The sequence below is a fragment of the Astatotilapia calliptera genome, chromosome 7, assembly GCF_900246225.1.
Source record: "Astatotilapia calliptera chromosome 7, fAstCal1.2, whole genome shotgun sequence".
Lineage (NCBI taxonomy): Eukaryota > Metazoa > Chordata > Actinopteri > Cichliformes > Cichlidae > Astatotilapia > Astatotilapia calliptera.
In genome coordinates this window covers 29,858,648-29,875,686 of record NC_039308.1, presented here as the reverse complement: position 1 = coordinate 29,875,686, position 17,039 = coordinate 29,858,648, and the positions used below count along the sequence as shown (strand labels likewise).

Here is a 17,039-nt window from a genome sequence, read left to right as displayed (position 1 = left end):
GTTCACTTTGGAAACTGCAGTCGCATTCAGGGTAAAACTAGGGAAAAAGCAGGTTACTGTAAGAGCACTGTTGTGTATGTAATGACTAAGTGTCACAACCACCACTCGTTTGCCAGTTTAAAAAAAAAAAAAAGAAAAGAAAGAAATAATACTTGAAGTACCCAACATCAGGCTTCAAAACAGGTGCCCAAAAACCACGATGTTCTATATAATTGTGTGAATGTGTGAATGACTGAATGTAGTGTAAAGCGCTTTGGGGTCCTTAAGGACTAGAAAAGCGCTATACAAATGCAGGCAGGCCATTTTACTATAGTCTATGTTACGTATTAAATATTCCTATAGTAAACAGAGTAACACAGAACTGAAGTGAACACAGTGACCCCATTTACCCACCAATCCAATCCAGCTATTAGTTAGTTGCGCTGATATATGACACAAAAATCAGATGTGATGTACTGCATGGGAAAAGCAGGATCATCACTTAAACTGCCTTTTACAGCAGGCTTCCTTTAAAATAACTCTTTTCTGTCTGTTTTTCAGTAAGTGGCTGTCTAACTGAATCATTTGTTATTTGTTTGTATGGCTTTTAGTGTATTACTGTAAAGCAATTACTATAACCCTCAGTCCAAATTTTTTTCTGGGAATCAAGTCAACATTTTACAAACTTAATTTGTTCCCTCGTGCTTATGCAAGGCTGCTTCTTTTGGTCAGAATGGATCTAACTGGTGAAACCTGGAAGGAATATACACTAGATTTTTTTTTTTGAAAAAAGTGTGGCTAGCATTTTGTACACTCGGTGTACAGTTAACAACAGCTCCAAATATAGAAAAGAATGCTTCATCAGATGGGCTTATAAAGCAAGGTGGTGACATATTTCTTCTTATAGCGATGTGTTGCACTGAGTACCATCACTCCGTCCTGTGACAGAAAGACACAACACACAGGAAAAGTCAATTTAAAACCTCACGCAATGCATGCTTTCAACTAGGATGGAAACAGTAGCATCAGTCTTACCATGTACAGTTCCACCATGCTATAAGCCAGTATGGTTAAACTGTAATTGGTAGGGCTATGGCTTTTTTAAGACACACATGAAACCAGAATTGCAGCATCATGGTTGCAGGCCTCCTCCTACCAGTCAAGTAGCAGTTCACACCCAAGTCTGTTCAGACTCGCATATAAATGTAGATAAAGAAAAAAAAATGAAAGAAGAAAATACTGGCAACCGCCAGCCTCCTGGTAGACACATCTATGGTATTGATTTCAAAATCCTACGTCACCTTGTTCTGAAGTTTCTCGTATTAACAGTGTTGGGTTTATCTTGGCACAAACCCCGCTGGAACGCGAGACCAACAACTGCACGACAAACAAGGCAAGAAGGTACTGTCCGTGTTTGTGGCTTGCAAGGGAAGCCAGCCAAAGTCGAGGAAAAGATTCCTTCACCTGAACTCGACCAACTTCAACTGATTCCTTCGCTAGAGCCCTTTTTATTGTCAGCAAGCAATCATTCATGAATATGCAATTACAAATACACGTGACATTCTTAAGCTGGCATATCTGAACAACTAGTGATGGGATTTCTGGCTCTTTTTAGAGAACCAGCTCTTTCCGTTCGGCTCACTGAAAAGAGCCGGCTCTTTTGGCTCCGAACTGGCTCTTCAGGTTGATTTGTTGCTTTAATTAATTTATTATTAACAATAATATAAAATTATGCACAAAAGGAATTACTAATTACCTGCATGAATAAACTTTCTGAATCCTTTATCATCTGCAACTGAAAATAGGATGATTACTATACCTTTCTAATGTGAGGTTGTTGTCCCTGGCTCTTTCTCTGTCTTTTACATTTTACATTGTACATTTGTTCCATATTTAGAAAGTAATTCTGTAAACACTTTCTTGCTTTTAAAAACATAATTTCCTTTTTATTTTCAAATTCTTAACATGGATAATGATGGTAACATTTCTTGGTTTACTTCAACAAGCTTCTTGGAAAAAAAATCATATAAATCAGCCCAATGTTGGAGGTACAATTGAAAATGTCACTGAAAAAACATTAACGTTAGAGAGGTGTAATGAACTAAAAACATGAGCATATAAAAACATTGTGCCAAAATAGAAAAGAATGTTACATAAAGTCAATAACTTGCTCAAATGGCTTTTTTCTTTCCAGTTGTTAGAAGTTTACCTTTGGTAATAATAACTTTTGAAGCAATTTCTTTCCTCTGTGAAACAAAGACGTGCATCACATTTTTCACAGAGGGTGGTAGTTGCATTCACCTTGCAATTTTTGCACCGACCTCGCTTTTCACATTTTACAGGCCAATGTGCAACCTCATCAGTCTGGACATCCTCTGGAACTCCAACACGAACTCTCTTGGGTGGTGGAGGTGGTGATGAGATGTTCTGTGATGGGCGCCCCCTGTGTGATTTCCAAAGGATCAGGCTTGTGGCAACTTCTGCCTGGAAGCTTCTTTGTTTCAGTGGCTTTTGGACACCAAGTAGCTTGCAGTCACGACGGTAAATCAACCATGCGTTGACAACACCGAGCATGATGGTTTGCCAGAACAGGTAGAGATACCACCTCCGTGACTTCATGTGGTACTTGTACCTTGCAATGCAGGCGTCAAGCAGGTCAATACCCCCCATGAATGTGTTGTACTCCTTCACAATGTGTGGCCTTTTGACCTCAACAAATGCCTTGCCCGATTTGCTCCAGCGACGGATTGTATCTTGAGGCTCAGTTGCACAATAGGATGAGATGAGGGTAACAGATTTGTTGTCATACCACTTCACAATAACCATGCTCTCCTCCTTATTCACCCTGGCATCAACAGATCCCCTGCCTCTCTGGGCAAGACTTTTTTTCATCTTCAAGCTGACAACTTGCTAAGCGATTTCCACGAAGTGTTCCTACAAAGTAGATCTGTCGCTGAAGAAGTGTGAGCACAAGTGGGGCTGAGGAGAAGAAGTTATCAGCAAAAACTTTGTAGTTTTGCTCAGCTGGCAGAGTTTCACACAACTTCACCACAACATCTCCTCCAATCCCAAGTAAAGTCTTCTTCCCAGTACCACCTTGATAAACAACAAAATCATGGAGCATACCAGAGGATGAGCACCGGGCCCAGATTTTCAATCCCCAGGGGTGGGGCTTTCCCTTCACATACTGCCTTATTGGGCTGTGTGTCCCCTTGAAGGGTACCATTTGCTCATCAACAGAGTTGTACTCCTCTGGGACGATATCCAGGCATTGTTTGCGAAACATTTCAAGCCATGGACAGATCTTCCAGCACTTGTCTTCTGCATCTCTGTGTAATAAATCTGTATTGTCAGTGAAATGTAGAGATCCCAACAGGGTTTGAAATCGGTTGCGGGACATGTTATCTGCTACCATAGGACACCTGGTGTCATTTTCCCAGTATGCTCGATTTCCAGGCATTTGGCATAGACCCATCCTCAGATAGAGACCAATGAGTATTTCTAGTTCTTTAACAGTGGTATTTACATTTCTCAGATGGTTGGAGTTTTGTACACTGTATAAATTTGTTTGTTCCATTAACAACAGCAGCATATCATCTGTGATGAAGTTTTTGAAGTACTCCAGTGGAGTGTGGATCTCATCTGGAGGTTTGGCACAGGGTCCCTTGAATGTGGTCTCAGGGGTTTCGAACATTTCTTTCTCCAGGAGAATTTTTGTCCTTTGATAGCTGCCTTGGGCTGCCCAGTGTCCATATGGCTTGAATGTGGCTCTGTCTCTAAATCACTTGAATCACAACTGTCTGAATCACTGGATTCACTTGATTCATCACTCTCCACGTCTTTGTGGGGGATGTAATTAGGGTCTTCAGAATCTTCATCTGAGCTACTTTCACATCCCTCATACTCACTGTCCTCTGCAGTGATAAACTCCAGCGCATCTTGAACACTATATTTTTTCTTTTTATCCATTCTACAAAAGAGTGAAAATGATAAAAAATGGGGGGTAACTGAAAAACGCCTCGACAAAGCTAAAGTAAAGTTCCATCACAAATTTAGGTAATTTAAAAAATTAGTTATGCTTGAATTTAGTTAAATATGACTGAGAATTAACAACAAAGAATAAATTTACTTAAAATAACTGAATGAGCTAAACTGACTAAGCAAATGATCAGTTTTTGTCTTTTTGTGACAAATATGTCACATCAGTTTTTTTAAGAAAATTTGGAGTTTAATGCCCGATGTGACATATTTGTCACAGCGATGTTTAACAAACTGATTCTAGATCAAATTGGTTCAGAAATATTACCAAACTAGGTTACAAGGGACCTATGACATCTTATCTAAAGTTTAGAATTGCTGAATGAGTAAAAGCTTACCTTTGCAAAAAGAAAAGAAAGTTTTTAAAATTAGCACAGCGGTCTCATTAGCTAACCAGGTGGACCAAGACTTTGAAAATGGTGTCTTGAACACCCAGAGTGCCTCACTTGTCACATGACTGAATTAGTTTGTGCAGTAGACGTCACTTAGGGACTTTATTAGTTAAAAGTCAAAGTTAAACCATTATAAATAGTTTTTCTTTAAGTGTAAAGGGGCAGTGACACCAGTGTCACTGTGGGTCCTTAAGGGTTAAAATCAATCCTTTGATTTTTCTGAAAATCAACAGAGCCCCTTATAATCCCGTGTGCCTTATGTATGAATTCTGGTTGTGTTTACTGACCTTGAAACGATTTTATGTGGTACACGGCGCTCAAAAATCTGTCAAATGTTTCAGTACGACTTTGCTAAGCTACGAACCCGCACCGCTTGATGGATTGTCGGAGCATTACGGCTATCGTAGGCAGGAGCCTCACGGAGTGATACGTACTGTGCTTCAACATAATATTACCGTATTATGTGTATAACCTCTTTTTAAGTTTTGTGGATATCATACATGGTTATGCTGAGGATATGTCGGCCAATTTCCACTGGAAATACCTTTTGGTTAAACTCTTAGCAGGGAATTTACACTGTTACATTTTTATATAACTTTAATGCACATAAAAAACAGCTGCTTGTTTAAGTGAAAATACATTGATGGGGTTCTTTGCACTAATAAAGTTGTGGAGTTGTAAAGTATTTTGTCTAGTGTCAATTATATCGTCAGTTATATCGTTATCGCAAATTTTCAAATGTATATCGTGATAAATATTTTCGGTCATATCACCCTGCTCTACTAATAAGGATATGATTTTTATCAGCACACAGATGATTATATATTTCTAAGCATAAATGATTATATGTTTCTAAGCAGAAATGACAATATAGAAAATATCACCCTTACAAACAGGACTTTCAGAAAACATGACCTCTGACCTTTAAGTTGAGGTCATGTTTTCTGAAAGTCCTGTTCAGAAAACTTTTAGTAAATACACTTTTGGCATCAATTTGAAGGTGATGCGTCACCTTCTTCTCAAGTTATCACATTCACAAACTTGAAAGGGTGCCCATGGTGGGAGTCCTTCATCAAATCACCTCTTCAATAAGCTCTGACATAAAGTGACATTATTTTGAAGCATTAGATTAATAATATACATTATAAATAAAATATATCAATTAAATTGTATTACTATTGAAATGTGTCAGATATATATAGTAAATATATATATATTTTTTATATATTTAAAAGAAATGTATAAAAATAAAAGCTTGCTTTTTTTCCTTTTTTCTTTCCACAGGCCAGTAACACTGAGTCACTGACCTGGGATTGTTAGGCTGCAGACTGAATTATCCTAAACATTAACTATTAACATTAATTACTAACATCTACACTATCAGAGTGTCTGTTTGTGCAGCAGGAAACGTGGCCTCAAACCTCAGTTCTGAGAATGGTGATATGCTCACTTTTCTTCATTGCAGCCACCACATGCTCCTTTAAAGGTTACGGACACACACGATAACTCATTCACTAGCACATTTAAACACACAGACACACATGGAGGTGCACAAAACACACACATAAACACACTACCTCATCCAGGAGAAGCAATACTGTCAGAACTTTTTTTTTTTGCCTCCTAACGTAACAAAGACTTCCAAGAAGACCAAGTAAAGGCTATTTTATATTATGCCTGATTTTTGTTTGACATTGCTGTACTATTTATTGTTGCATTTGATTTCAACATCTCATGAATACAATGAAAGGGTTTATTTGTTAGTTAAGTTTTAAGCTATTAAAAGCACTGCAATTTCTAGAATTGAACTGTCTGAACAGTTTGTTTTAAAGAACCTATTAAAGGACAGAAGTATTTTTTAAATCAGATTACTCAACCAAACATAAGACATAATGAAATAATGTGATGCATATTCAAGATTGTAACTTTGCAGCATTACTAATATATCAACAGTCATTAAGAAGATGAGAAATTACAATTAGTAAAGTTTCAACAGAGCCAGTTAGATTGTCCCCAAAATGCAAGTTTTTCTCACAGGTCACACTAGTGAACATAAAGTCATTAAAAAAATGTGTTTAAGCTAAATACAGCAACATTTTATCTGCTTCATGTACAACTACTTAACTACATTACAAGAGAAACCAAATGGAAAAAAGTGAATATCTGACCACCCACTACCTGAAATGGAAAATACACATAGTTGTTTTCCACTCCTTTTTTTTGTTGACATGCAGACATTTGCTGTGGCTATCTTGAAATGCAAGTAAAGTTTGTTTTTCCTGTCAGAGAGTTGAAAGAAGGAGAATTATCTGTCCTTCATCTGTTCTTCTGTCCCATTTATCAGCCTTTTTGGCAATGCATAGATTCAATCTGCTGTGCCAACAACGTGCAAGCTTGCTAAAAGCAAAAGCATCAGCAGCGCACACTTTCTGTTAAAATGCTTACAAAGCCGATCAAGTTTTCTCACACGCTACCGAAAAACATCAAACACAAAAATCTTAAAAGTCACCCTGAAACCTTACCTTAATGGAAAGTGCATAGAGGTGGTTGAGCATGACATGGTTGGGTTCTGGGAGCAGTGCAGGGTCACACTGAAACAATGACAAACAAAACAACAACATTTAAAATAAATGATCTGTATTATTTATTCTTGTGGATGCATTTTTTTTTTTCACAATTTTGTTGTACGTGTACAATGACAATAAAGGGCTATTCTATTTTTATGAAATGCAGGCAGGGGAAAGTGGGAATAAGCCAAATTCATCTCAGATTACAGCTACTTACAGAAATCCCAGTGTCTTTGTTAAGGATGACCTGTAGAAGGTGAGGTGGAAGAATGGGTGGAGATTTTAACTTCTCTTCCTGTTTAGGGACATAAGCATCCTGATGATATGGCCCAGGAGGAGAGCTAGAAAGGTCTGAGGGGGGGGGGGGGGGAAAAGGGGGGGAAACAGTATGACAAGAACATTAAATTATTTTCAAACCTATAGATTTTAACAGCAATGTTGAAATCCATTAAAAAAGGCAGGAACAAAAAAAGTTGGTCTTTAAAATGAATGAAGATTCTTTTTGAACACTTTTATACCCCTGCTTTCCAGACATGTAGTCTGGATCAGTAAATGTTTAAAAAAAAGCACAGATAAACAGTGGCTGTCAGCACTCACCTGACATGTCAGAGCATTTCTGCGAATCCACCATTAGCGCATCAAAAACCTCAAAGTCAGTCTTCTTTACCTGAATGATATTGTTGACTGTGCCTAGCTGACTGGTTACAACAGGCTGTTAGGAAACAGGAGACAATAAAACTCACAAATAAAGCTCAAAAGTATAGACCAAAAAGACATACTTTATATAATAGCAGGCCAGTGTTTGCTTTAACAAGCATCATGATGTGAAGCAAACCACTTAAGCCTCTTAAACTAATGTCCAATCATGACTACTCTACCTCTAGTCATGGCCCTCCACTGCACCATTTGTCCTGATTACCATATGTGTGTGCTAATATTTTATACACTTGTTACTATATTTCTGAAGAGAGAAAAAAAGATGTTTATTGTTAAAGCATGACATCAGATAAGGTGACTCAGATACATGCCTGCAGTCAGTCATGAAGCCAGCTCATCATAACCTACACTAGTGGCCTTAATACACTCACAAGTTATTACTCATAATGTAATGATAATATTAATGCATTAGTGAATATATGCTTTTGTCTACCCAGACTTTACAGGAATGGCAGAGCTGCAGTGCCTTTAAAAACTGAAACTGCTGCAGATTTTGTGTTGAGGTCTAGGTAAGTAAAGTAAAATATGCTTGTTTGACAACAGGTCATAAATGACTGTGAGAGTAACGGCTTACCTCAGCTGGGTCGTGGGTCCACTGACCATCCACGTAAAATTTGTACTGATGCTCCCCCTCAGGTAGATCGACAATTGCCACAAAGGTGTTCTGACTTTGATAGATCACAAACAAAAGAAAAGAAAACATTTGGCACACAGGTAAGTTAAACCAGCGATTAACAAAGAAGAAGAACTCACATTCTTGGCTTGTTCTAGTAAACCTTTCTCATATGCAAATAGGAATAAAAGAAATCTGTTAAAACTCGAGTTTAAATCTCAAAAGATAAACAGCCAGAAATTCAACCTGAAAAACATGTTCAGATTTATAACATGCTCTCACCTTCTAATAAGGGGAATTTTGTTGGTCCAGTTGTTGAAGGATCCAGAGAGGTAGACCTCCTTTCCATCTCCTTTCCAGCGAAAGACTGTCGGCCGTTCCAGAGTTGGTGCTTTGTCATCTGATTCTAAGTCTTGCTGCCAAGCAAGGAACTCCTCTTTCTCTAAGGGTGCCTTAAATGCACATCATACACAAGAATATTATTTATCAACAAGGATTAGAGTTTGAAGAGATCTACAGGGCCAAGAAGGCTATAAATTCTACCTGATATGCACCTCTAAGAGAGCAGCCCAATTTACCTTTATGTCCTCTCCATGAAAAATATCAGCATCCTCTGGGCTATCCATGAGGATTTTTGGCCTCTCGCCCTCTTTGATACCTCGGCTGTCCCTCCGCTGCGCCTTCTCACCGTGGCCCATTGCAGCCCTCTCACTGCTTGTATTCCCCATGGTTTTGTCTTCTTGCAGGCTGTTACAAGGTCACTGCAAGTAGAGTTGATTCAGCTGTGTAAAGAAAGCCGTAAAGTCAGAAGAGACTACATAACACCTTACAGATTTATTTATAACTGCTAAAGGCTTACTGGTTAAAATGTTGCTTTTTAGGCCTGCAACTCTCAAAAGAGACATTTTAGGTACCAATGCTATTTATAGTGACTTCTGCAGTAGAACAAGCTGAATCATGTGGGCAGACTACAACTTTTCCATTTCTAAGTGTATCATACTGAACAACTATGAGTTCCTTTATTGACTCCAAAACAATCCCTGGGACGTTAATACCAGATATCTTGTATATGTTTCAGTGTCAACTGTCTTGTTATGTTAGTTTAAATGTGATCCAAATAAAACACGTCTTTCAGCATGATACCTATTTCCTCTAAAGGATGGGTGTATTTGTTTGAGTATACCATTCTCTCTGGAATACATTTACATTACTGCAGGTCATTTATAGGCCTATAAATATAACGCTGTTCCTTACACTTTTAGCTTACACTCAGTTATCTGCAATATAAAAATACAATTACAGAACAAAAACAATTTTCTAGCCAACACTCTGACCACACTTTGTTGTTCTTTTACTTATAGAACAATATCACGGAATCTGCACTGCCTGCTCTGTCAGTACACACAAGTAAAGGTAAGACAACCTTTTTAAAAGAACAGCAGAAACCATAGTTACAGTAATGGATTACTTATTATTGACCTCATAATGTTATACAATGAAATAAAACTCTACCTGAAACACTCCCACAAGTGACACTGGAGGTTTTAAAGTCAAATGATGTTTTACTGTTATGATATCTGCCAGTTTATTTTACTTTAGAAAAAGTATGAAACTGTATTTGGAAATACCACTGAATGGGAGTGTTACTGGAATATTCTAGTACCCTGCAACATGAAAACATTCCCATTTCAGTTTCCTTAGAATAACTTGGCTATTTTTGGTTATATGATGATATTTATGGAAGACGATGTCAAACAGGTGTGTACATGTATGCGCAGCGTGTTTAGATCTTATCAGCACTGTGTTTACATACTAGCATCAAAGGTTGTGACATGCCTGCGGTTATGTTAGCTCATCTTAACGTCTAAGCTCCATTCCAACTTCCTGTGGCCTCATACTCTAAATTATACCAAATAAACACGAGGCTGTTGTAAGACACATGAAATAGAAGCTATGAAATACAGCGTTACTAAAGCTAACATTGGGTAACCTACTAGCATATGTAGCCCAAACATGCTATCTGCTTCGACTTAAAAGGTGACACCAACTAATAAATACAAACACCGACAAGAAACGTAGGGTTGTTTTGTTTACCTGAGAAACGTTTGCCGTCGTAGATATCGATGTCGACCTGTCAACTACCTTCCATCCCGCACGAAAACAAAAACATTTGATCCTTCTAGCAGAATCCGGCCCCTGTTGCGCATGCGCACTTTATCCAAATGCAAAATATTAATGCACCCTGACCTCGTGAAAAGCAAAATATTATCCGTCACTACTATAGTCGTTTATTGTCTCATAAACTACTCTTATCCATAATAAATCTTTTGGTTTAATGTTCGACTATTATAACCTTTTACAATTTAATTCTCTATAATGACAGACGTAATGTCATGTACTCAACACTAGATGGAAGAGTGGGTCAAGTAGCCTGCAATGTGGGTCAGTACAATGGATATAGAGTTGTGTTTAATGAGCCAATAGAAGCATGAGACTTTTTTTCTTTAATACAGTTTAATGAAAATGTGCAACATTTGCTATATTTAAAATGCATATAGCAATCCTTCAAATCCATAGAAAAACACTTCTTTCAGCTTTGATGATCCGCAGACTACCTGCCTCCAACTTGACCTATCCCTGGCATCCTTTGATATGACAACCCTCTGCATAGTCACCTTCACTACATCCATGAATCTTCTCTGTGGTCTTCCTCTTTTCCTCTGGCTTGGCAGCTACATATTTAACATCATTTGCCTATTATATTCTCATATCCCTCCTGTGCACATATCCAAACACAGACTAAGCCTGAACTGTACTCATTTCTAATCCTTTCCATTCTGGTCACTCCAAATGGAAATCTTATCATCTTCAACTCTGCCAAGTCCAGCTTTGCCTCCTGTCTTTTTGTCAGTGTCATAATCTCCAATCCATACATAAACATAAATATAGATGCAGATACTGATAGAATATGTTAATAGGTCTAAATATGATATGCTTATACATTGTGTTTCATACCACCAGTTAGGCTAATGATGTCTTGCAGCCAGTGACAGTGCTTTGGGAAAATTTAGACTGCTGGTATAACAAAAACACAGCAGCTTTATCCTATCCCTGATATCTAATATGAATGTGTTCCTTGGTATAATTGCCTTTAACACATTTCACAAATGTAATATGAGGAATCAGATCCAGCTGTGAGAATGCCTAATACGGTCACCTAAATAATTGTTTGAATTCAAAGCCATGCTTCTGTGATGATTAAAGTATCAATGCCCTGTAGAGATAAAGAGATAGAGACGAAGCAGCAAATCACCAGTCCTTGTAAGGCAGCCCGATCTAACTGTTGGACAGTGTGAAAACTCATTAGGTTGCTGTGGTGGCAAGCACCCTGAGCAGTACTGTGGTGTCTGTGTGCCTGGTAATAAAAGAAAAAGCAGGGAAAGAGAAGGTGCAATTAATAAGATCAAAAAGTATTCAGATTTAGCTTTAGTAAAGTGCATTTATTATAAGTCATACAGTAACAGCACACTGTGTTGCTACTTGTAACACAGCAAATAGATTGTCATTATTTTTATTAACTACACATTTTTATGTTCTGTTACTTCGGCAATACAAGTGGAACATTTAACAGCAAATGCAATACTTTTTGCTATTAGTGTTCGCTCCCTGTCTGTTGTTATTGCACCTCATGGGGTACATTTCTGTTACAGTATCTCCTGTTAGCAGTCACACAAAACTGCAGCAAAAGCTTAAAAAAAATCATTTGATGTTTGTTTGTCCCCTCACCAACATTCCCTGACTTTATCAACTCGTTTTTCTCAAAGTTTGACAGAGATTTAAAAGAGTTAACGATGTCTACCCCCAATGGCACAACAGCATCCTCGAGACACAGGAGGCAGAGAAAGCTGTGCAGCCTTTTGGCACATAATGAGCAGCTAAGGCTCTGTTTTTTTTTTAATGTCCAGTAGAGATGTTTGAGCTGAGGGGAGGTGGGATTTCGCTGGACCGTTTTAAAAGAGAAGAATTTACATTTTCACAAGGCCCTCTTATCTGCGCATGTTACAGCAGGCACAGCCCCAAATTACATCCATGGCCAGCCACACTTGACTGCATCACACAGATGTCGATCCACATGGGGTGTTCAATTACAGAGATTTAATTTTTCCCTTCACAGCTTATGCCTTGTTATAGCCAGCTTTTGTTGTTTTTTCTTCAACTTTATTTTTTAGAGATGCCAAAACAAAAAAAAGCATGAGCCAAAATTTTAAATGCATATTTTTGTGCAGTGGACAAATGCAACACTTTCACTGAGTACATTGAATCAAATTAGCTCAAGAGAAAAAAAAAAGAAAAGAAAAATTAAAAAAGAGCAATGGCTGTACTTCCTGGAACCAGACGACTGTAATTGGCTCATGTCAGTTGCAGAGACCGAGTTGGCTCCAAGGAAAAAGTTGGCTGTGCTGGTGGAAGTAGGATGTGAATTATTTGCTTACATGCGGAGGATGATCTAAAAATGGCATTGGAGAAATAGAGTTGGATGGCAAGTATCCCCACTGAGGTCTTGTCTTGTTTTTTAGTGAGACTGGAGTGGCTTGTGTCTGTATTCCCATGTATGCAGATGACCTTCAAATCAAACTCTACGATAAGGCATTGCCACTGACACTCATTATCACCAGAAAAATTTAACCTAATAGTTGCCAATCTGGAACTCACTGCCTATTTAGAAATCCTGCATTGGCACTCAAACCAGTCTGTGAACTCCATGAAGAAACTGTGCGCTGACATTTTACTGCAGCTCTCCTCTGGCTCTGCCTCCCCAGAGCTATGACCGCACTGCCACACTTGTTTACCATTACTCATCCCTGCTGAGTGAAGCCATCACACAACAGCAGCCGTCCGCATCACAGCACCTCTTCCAGCAGCTGGCCCTGTTACACTCCTTGTAGGACACGCCAGATAACCTTTGTACAGAGCTCCTCTGGATCACACATGGGGAGAGATGACTCAAAAGAAAAAAAAACCCCAAAAACAGTTGTTTCTTTGATACTCTTACAGGCTCACATCTGTGCATAACACATTTGGCACACTTGTAGACTAGTAAGCAAAGACTACTTTTATTAAAGCGCTAACATTCAAACATGATGGCATAGAATCATCTCACTATCATTAACTGAAAGGTAAAGCTCTGTTCCAACAACATTATTTGTTTTCTGTTGAAGATGTACTTTAAAAAAAAAGATCATAAATACAGTATAGAGGTTACTGGGGACACTGAAATCAAACAAAAGTCAACTGTGCAGTTGCTGGAGACAGTTAGGAACAAATTAATGCACCATCAAAATGTATTTATTTATTTATGGAAGCAAAATTTGGAAGTGACGATAGTTCCCATGCTTATGACAACAGAGCCCTTCACATGTAATTCACTGACTTTTTTCATAATGCACTTAGGAAAAGGCCATGGTTTATCTACTGTAGACAGAATTGGATTACTGGTTATTTTTATTGATTGAAACTATAACAAAAATGGAAAATACAAAAAAAAAAAAAAAAACAAAACCCAAAAAACAGTCATCTCCCTATAAAACAGAACAGTTTGGATTTCTAAGATGTAATAGCTTAGTTTGCATGTTTTACATTCTTGGATTAATTGATTGGTAAATTGGCCATGCATCCTGTCATCATTTGTTTTGGTCTAAGAAAAGTTTAACTTGACTGACAGTGGGTGAAAAGCAAGATAGTCCCTGAACAGGCAGCAGGGCAGACCACTACAATGCACTTTTATTTATTTATACTTCTTCTGCTTCTACTCAATATGACACTGATTAAAGGAGAAATAGATATTTTTATACCACTCACTGCTTCGAGTTGCTGTTTCATGCTTAAGGCTCCGAAAAATTAAGATTGTTGAAAAGTTGTTTGAAAAGAGCTTAGTGAAGTCAGAATTTCTGCTTTGCTTTCAGCTCTTTTCAAACAACTTTTCAACAATCTTAATTTTTCGGAGCCTTTGTTTCAGCAGAAAAAAAAAGTACTCAGTCATAAGCTGAATATCCCAAATGATGCAAAGTCCACACAAGGGGGCTTCAAACAGTCTTTCTCATTAGCACATTAATTTATGAGGCTATTTAGGCGGGATAACCTTGAATTAATTCAGAGCTCAAGTTTCACATTTGACTCAGCATTTAATGCAGCAATTAGCCTGGTCAAGAAGATCATCATTGAATCTGTTATGAAACAATTACATAACATCCTCATCTAAATGATTTCACTCCCACGCTCGCTCGCTCTCCGTTTTGCCTTTTCTCTCTTTCTACTGCTTGTGTGTTTGTCACCTACAGTTAGTTTGAACAGTCTGACCTTCAGTTTAACATCTGGTAGATGTAACTGCTGAACTCTGTTCTATTACTAACAGATAAAAGTAAAAAGCCCGAGAGCAACTGGGGAGCTATAGGGTCCGACAACTATTTCACTGTATATTTTCCCTTCTCTATTTTTACCACCTTTACTTTCTGAGGCAAATTATACTCTTTTCAATCAATATATGGAAAGTCGCTTAGCACAAAGATGGTATAACCTCTTGTAGGTATGAGAGAGTGTTGTTTTAATTTTAATTGTGTGTAGGTGAAAGTTCCAGTGGTCATACACTTAAAAGCAACACTTAGTTTCAAACTGCTCCATGAAGGGCCACTTCTGAATGTTCTACCTTCTTGACCTCCATGCTGTATATTGAGATTTTATGGTTGAGGTTTTCAGGGAAAGCCTCTTTATACTCCATGAAATGTGTAATCTTAGCAGTCATAGCTTTGTTGATGTTGCAGCAATTCTATCCCGTCATGCTGTCTGCTTCAGCTGCTTGGAAAAAGAGTGCATGAGGCAATCAAACAGAGTCTGATAAGTGAATTTTAAACAAGTGTAAATTCAGTGCTACTCTATTGCTATGTTACGCTTGTCAAGCTTTTCATTCTACCATTGCACAACAATGGCCATTCAATTTCACACAGAAGCAAACAAAAGCAGTCTCATTTCTCACCAACAGCAATGGATGCTGTCAGATGCAAACGTGTCTGAAGCATGCAAATTGTTGGGGGGGTTTTTCAGCAAATGCAACTAGTTAGCATAAGTTACACTGGCCCTAAGAGTTGATCAAATATTGTGTCATTATAGGTCTGGTTTCAGATAAATCCCAGATGTCACATTGCACATTACATTATACTAAAAGAATGAGAAAGCTACCAGTTCCAAATCAAACATTAATACAACATTGGTAAAGTAGTAGTGGTAGTAGTTTTTCCCCTTTTTAGATAATTCTTGGATGATTTGGAAGCTTATGAACAATACAGAATTTTGAGTTTGATTTGCATGTAGTGTGTTTAACTGTGCCAGTAAAGGGCTATTTCAAAATGAGAAATAGGCTTGTCATGGAGTTTATACTCATTTCCTGATGCCGTTTCAAGCTGCACTTTCAAAACAGTTCTGTAGTAGTGAAGTGATCTCCTCACTCCAGAGCTGAAGAGTTAACAGCTGAACCGATTTTACAGATTAGAGTTCTATATTATGGAGTCACTGCCAGTGAAATGTGATCCAACAGACAGAGGGCAATGCCTTGTATGCTTCTTTAATGTTTGTGTAAATTTGGACCAGATTTTTATTTTTTGCCTCTGGTCAGAAAGTTCACATTTTTGTAGTGGTTAGCCAAAACAGTTTGTACATCTGTGTGGTTGAGGTCTGTGTTCCTTCCGGGTAAGGATTGGATTGAGATCTGGTAACTGGAGGCCATTTGAGTACAATAAACTCAGTCATCTTCAAGAAACCAAGTCTGAGATGAATAGACTTGACTTGTTATCCTGCTAGAAATGGCCATCAGAAGAAGGGTAGACTGTTATAAAGGGACAGGCAGGCAGGCAGTATTCTTTAAACCAGGGGTAGGCAACTCCAGGTCTCGAGTGGCGGTGTCCTGCAGGTTTTAGATGCGTCCTTGATCCAACACGGCTGATTTAAATGGCTAAATTACCTCCAACATGTCTTGAAGTTCTCCAGAGGCCTGTTAATGAACTAATCATTTGATTCAGGTGTGTTGACAAAGGGTGATATCTAAAACCGGCACTTGAGGCCTGGAGTTGCCTACCCCTGCTTTAAACAATACTCAGTTGGTATTAAGGGGCACAATTTGTGCTTAAAGAATACCCCACCCCATTACACTACCAGATGCATCCTGAACAATTGATAAAAGGCAGAACAAATCCCTGGTTTTATGTTTTTATGCCAAAAATTCTACCATCCAAATGTGGCAGCAGAAATCAAGACTCAAAAGTGCCATCTTTTCCAATTTTCTATTGTCCAATTTAAGCAAAACTGCAAATTGTAGCCAGTTTCCAGTTGTTAGCTGACAGGAGTGGCACCAGTGTGGTCTTCTGTCGCTGTAGCCAGTCTGTGTCAAGGTTTGATATGTTGTGCATTCATTGATGCTCATCGGTATACCACTGGTTACGGTAACCTTCCTGTCAGACATGGTCATACAGTTTTATTTTAGGTTTATTTTTATTAATTTTTCCAATTAATATTTGATCTTTGATTTGAGCCTCATGCCCATTCCATTTAATTTAGTTTTAAAATGAAAAAAAAAAAAACCCTAAATCTGTAAAGTTTTAATTATATTTGCTGATACTTTGAAAACAAAGAGTCTCAATATTGCAAATACTATGCAAGCATTTCAGCACTGCACATTATCCCTCA

At 38.1% G+C, this 17,039-nt stretch overlaps 1 protein-coding gene across 2 annotated transcripts; it reads right to left on the bottom strand.

Annotated features, from left to right (window-relative positions):
* Positions 1-278: 278 nt before the first annotated feature.
* prkab1a (protein kinase, AMP-activated, beta 1 non-catalytic subunit, a) lies at positions 279-10,540 on the bottom strand. Of its 2 annotated transcripts, none has more exons than XM_026174277.1 (8): positions 10,401-10,540; positions 8,885-9,067; positions 8,589-8,758; positions 8,268-8,361; positions 7,574-7,688; positions 7,194-7,327; positions 6,932-7,000; positions 279-918 (listed from the first exon to the last, which is right to left on the bottom strand). In XM_026174277.1, exons 2-8 carry the CDS (start codon positions 9,032-9,034, stop codon positions 841-843), a joined length of 810 nt encoding a protein of 269 aa, XP_026030062.1. In that variant the 5' UTR covers positions 9,035-9,067; positions 10,401-10,540; the 3' UTR covers positions 279-840. The 2 variants fall into 2 exon arrangements, with proteins under 2 accessions (XP_026030062.1, XP_026030061.1); XM_026174276.1 differs by having other exon boundaries at positions 8,885-9,088; positions 10,401-10,539.
* Between the last annotated feature and the right edge of the window lie 6,499 nt (positions 10,541-17,039).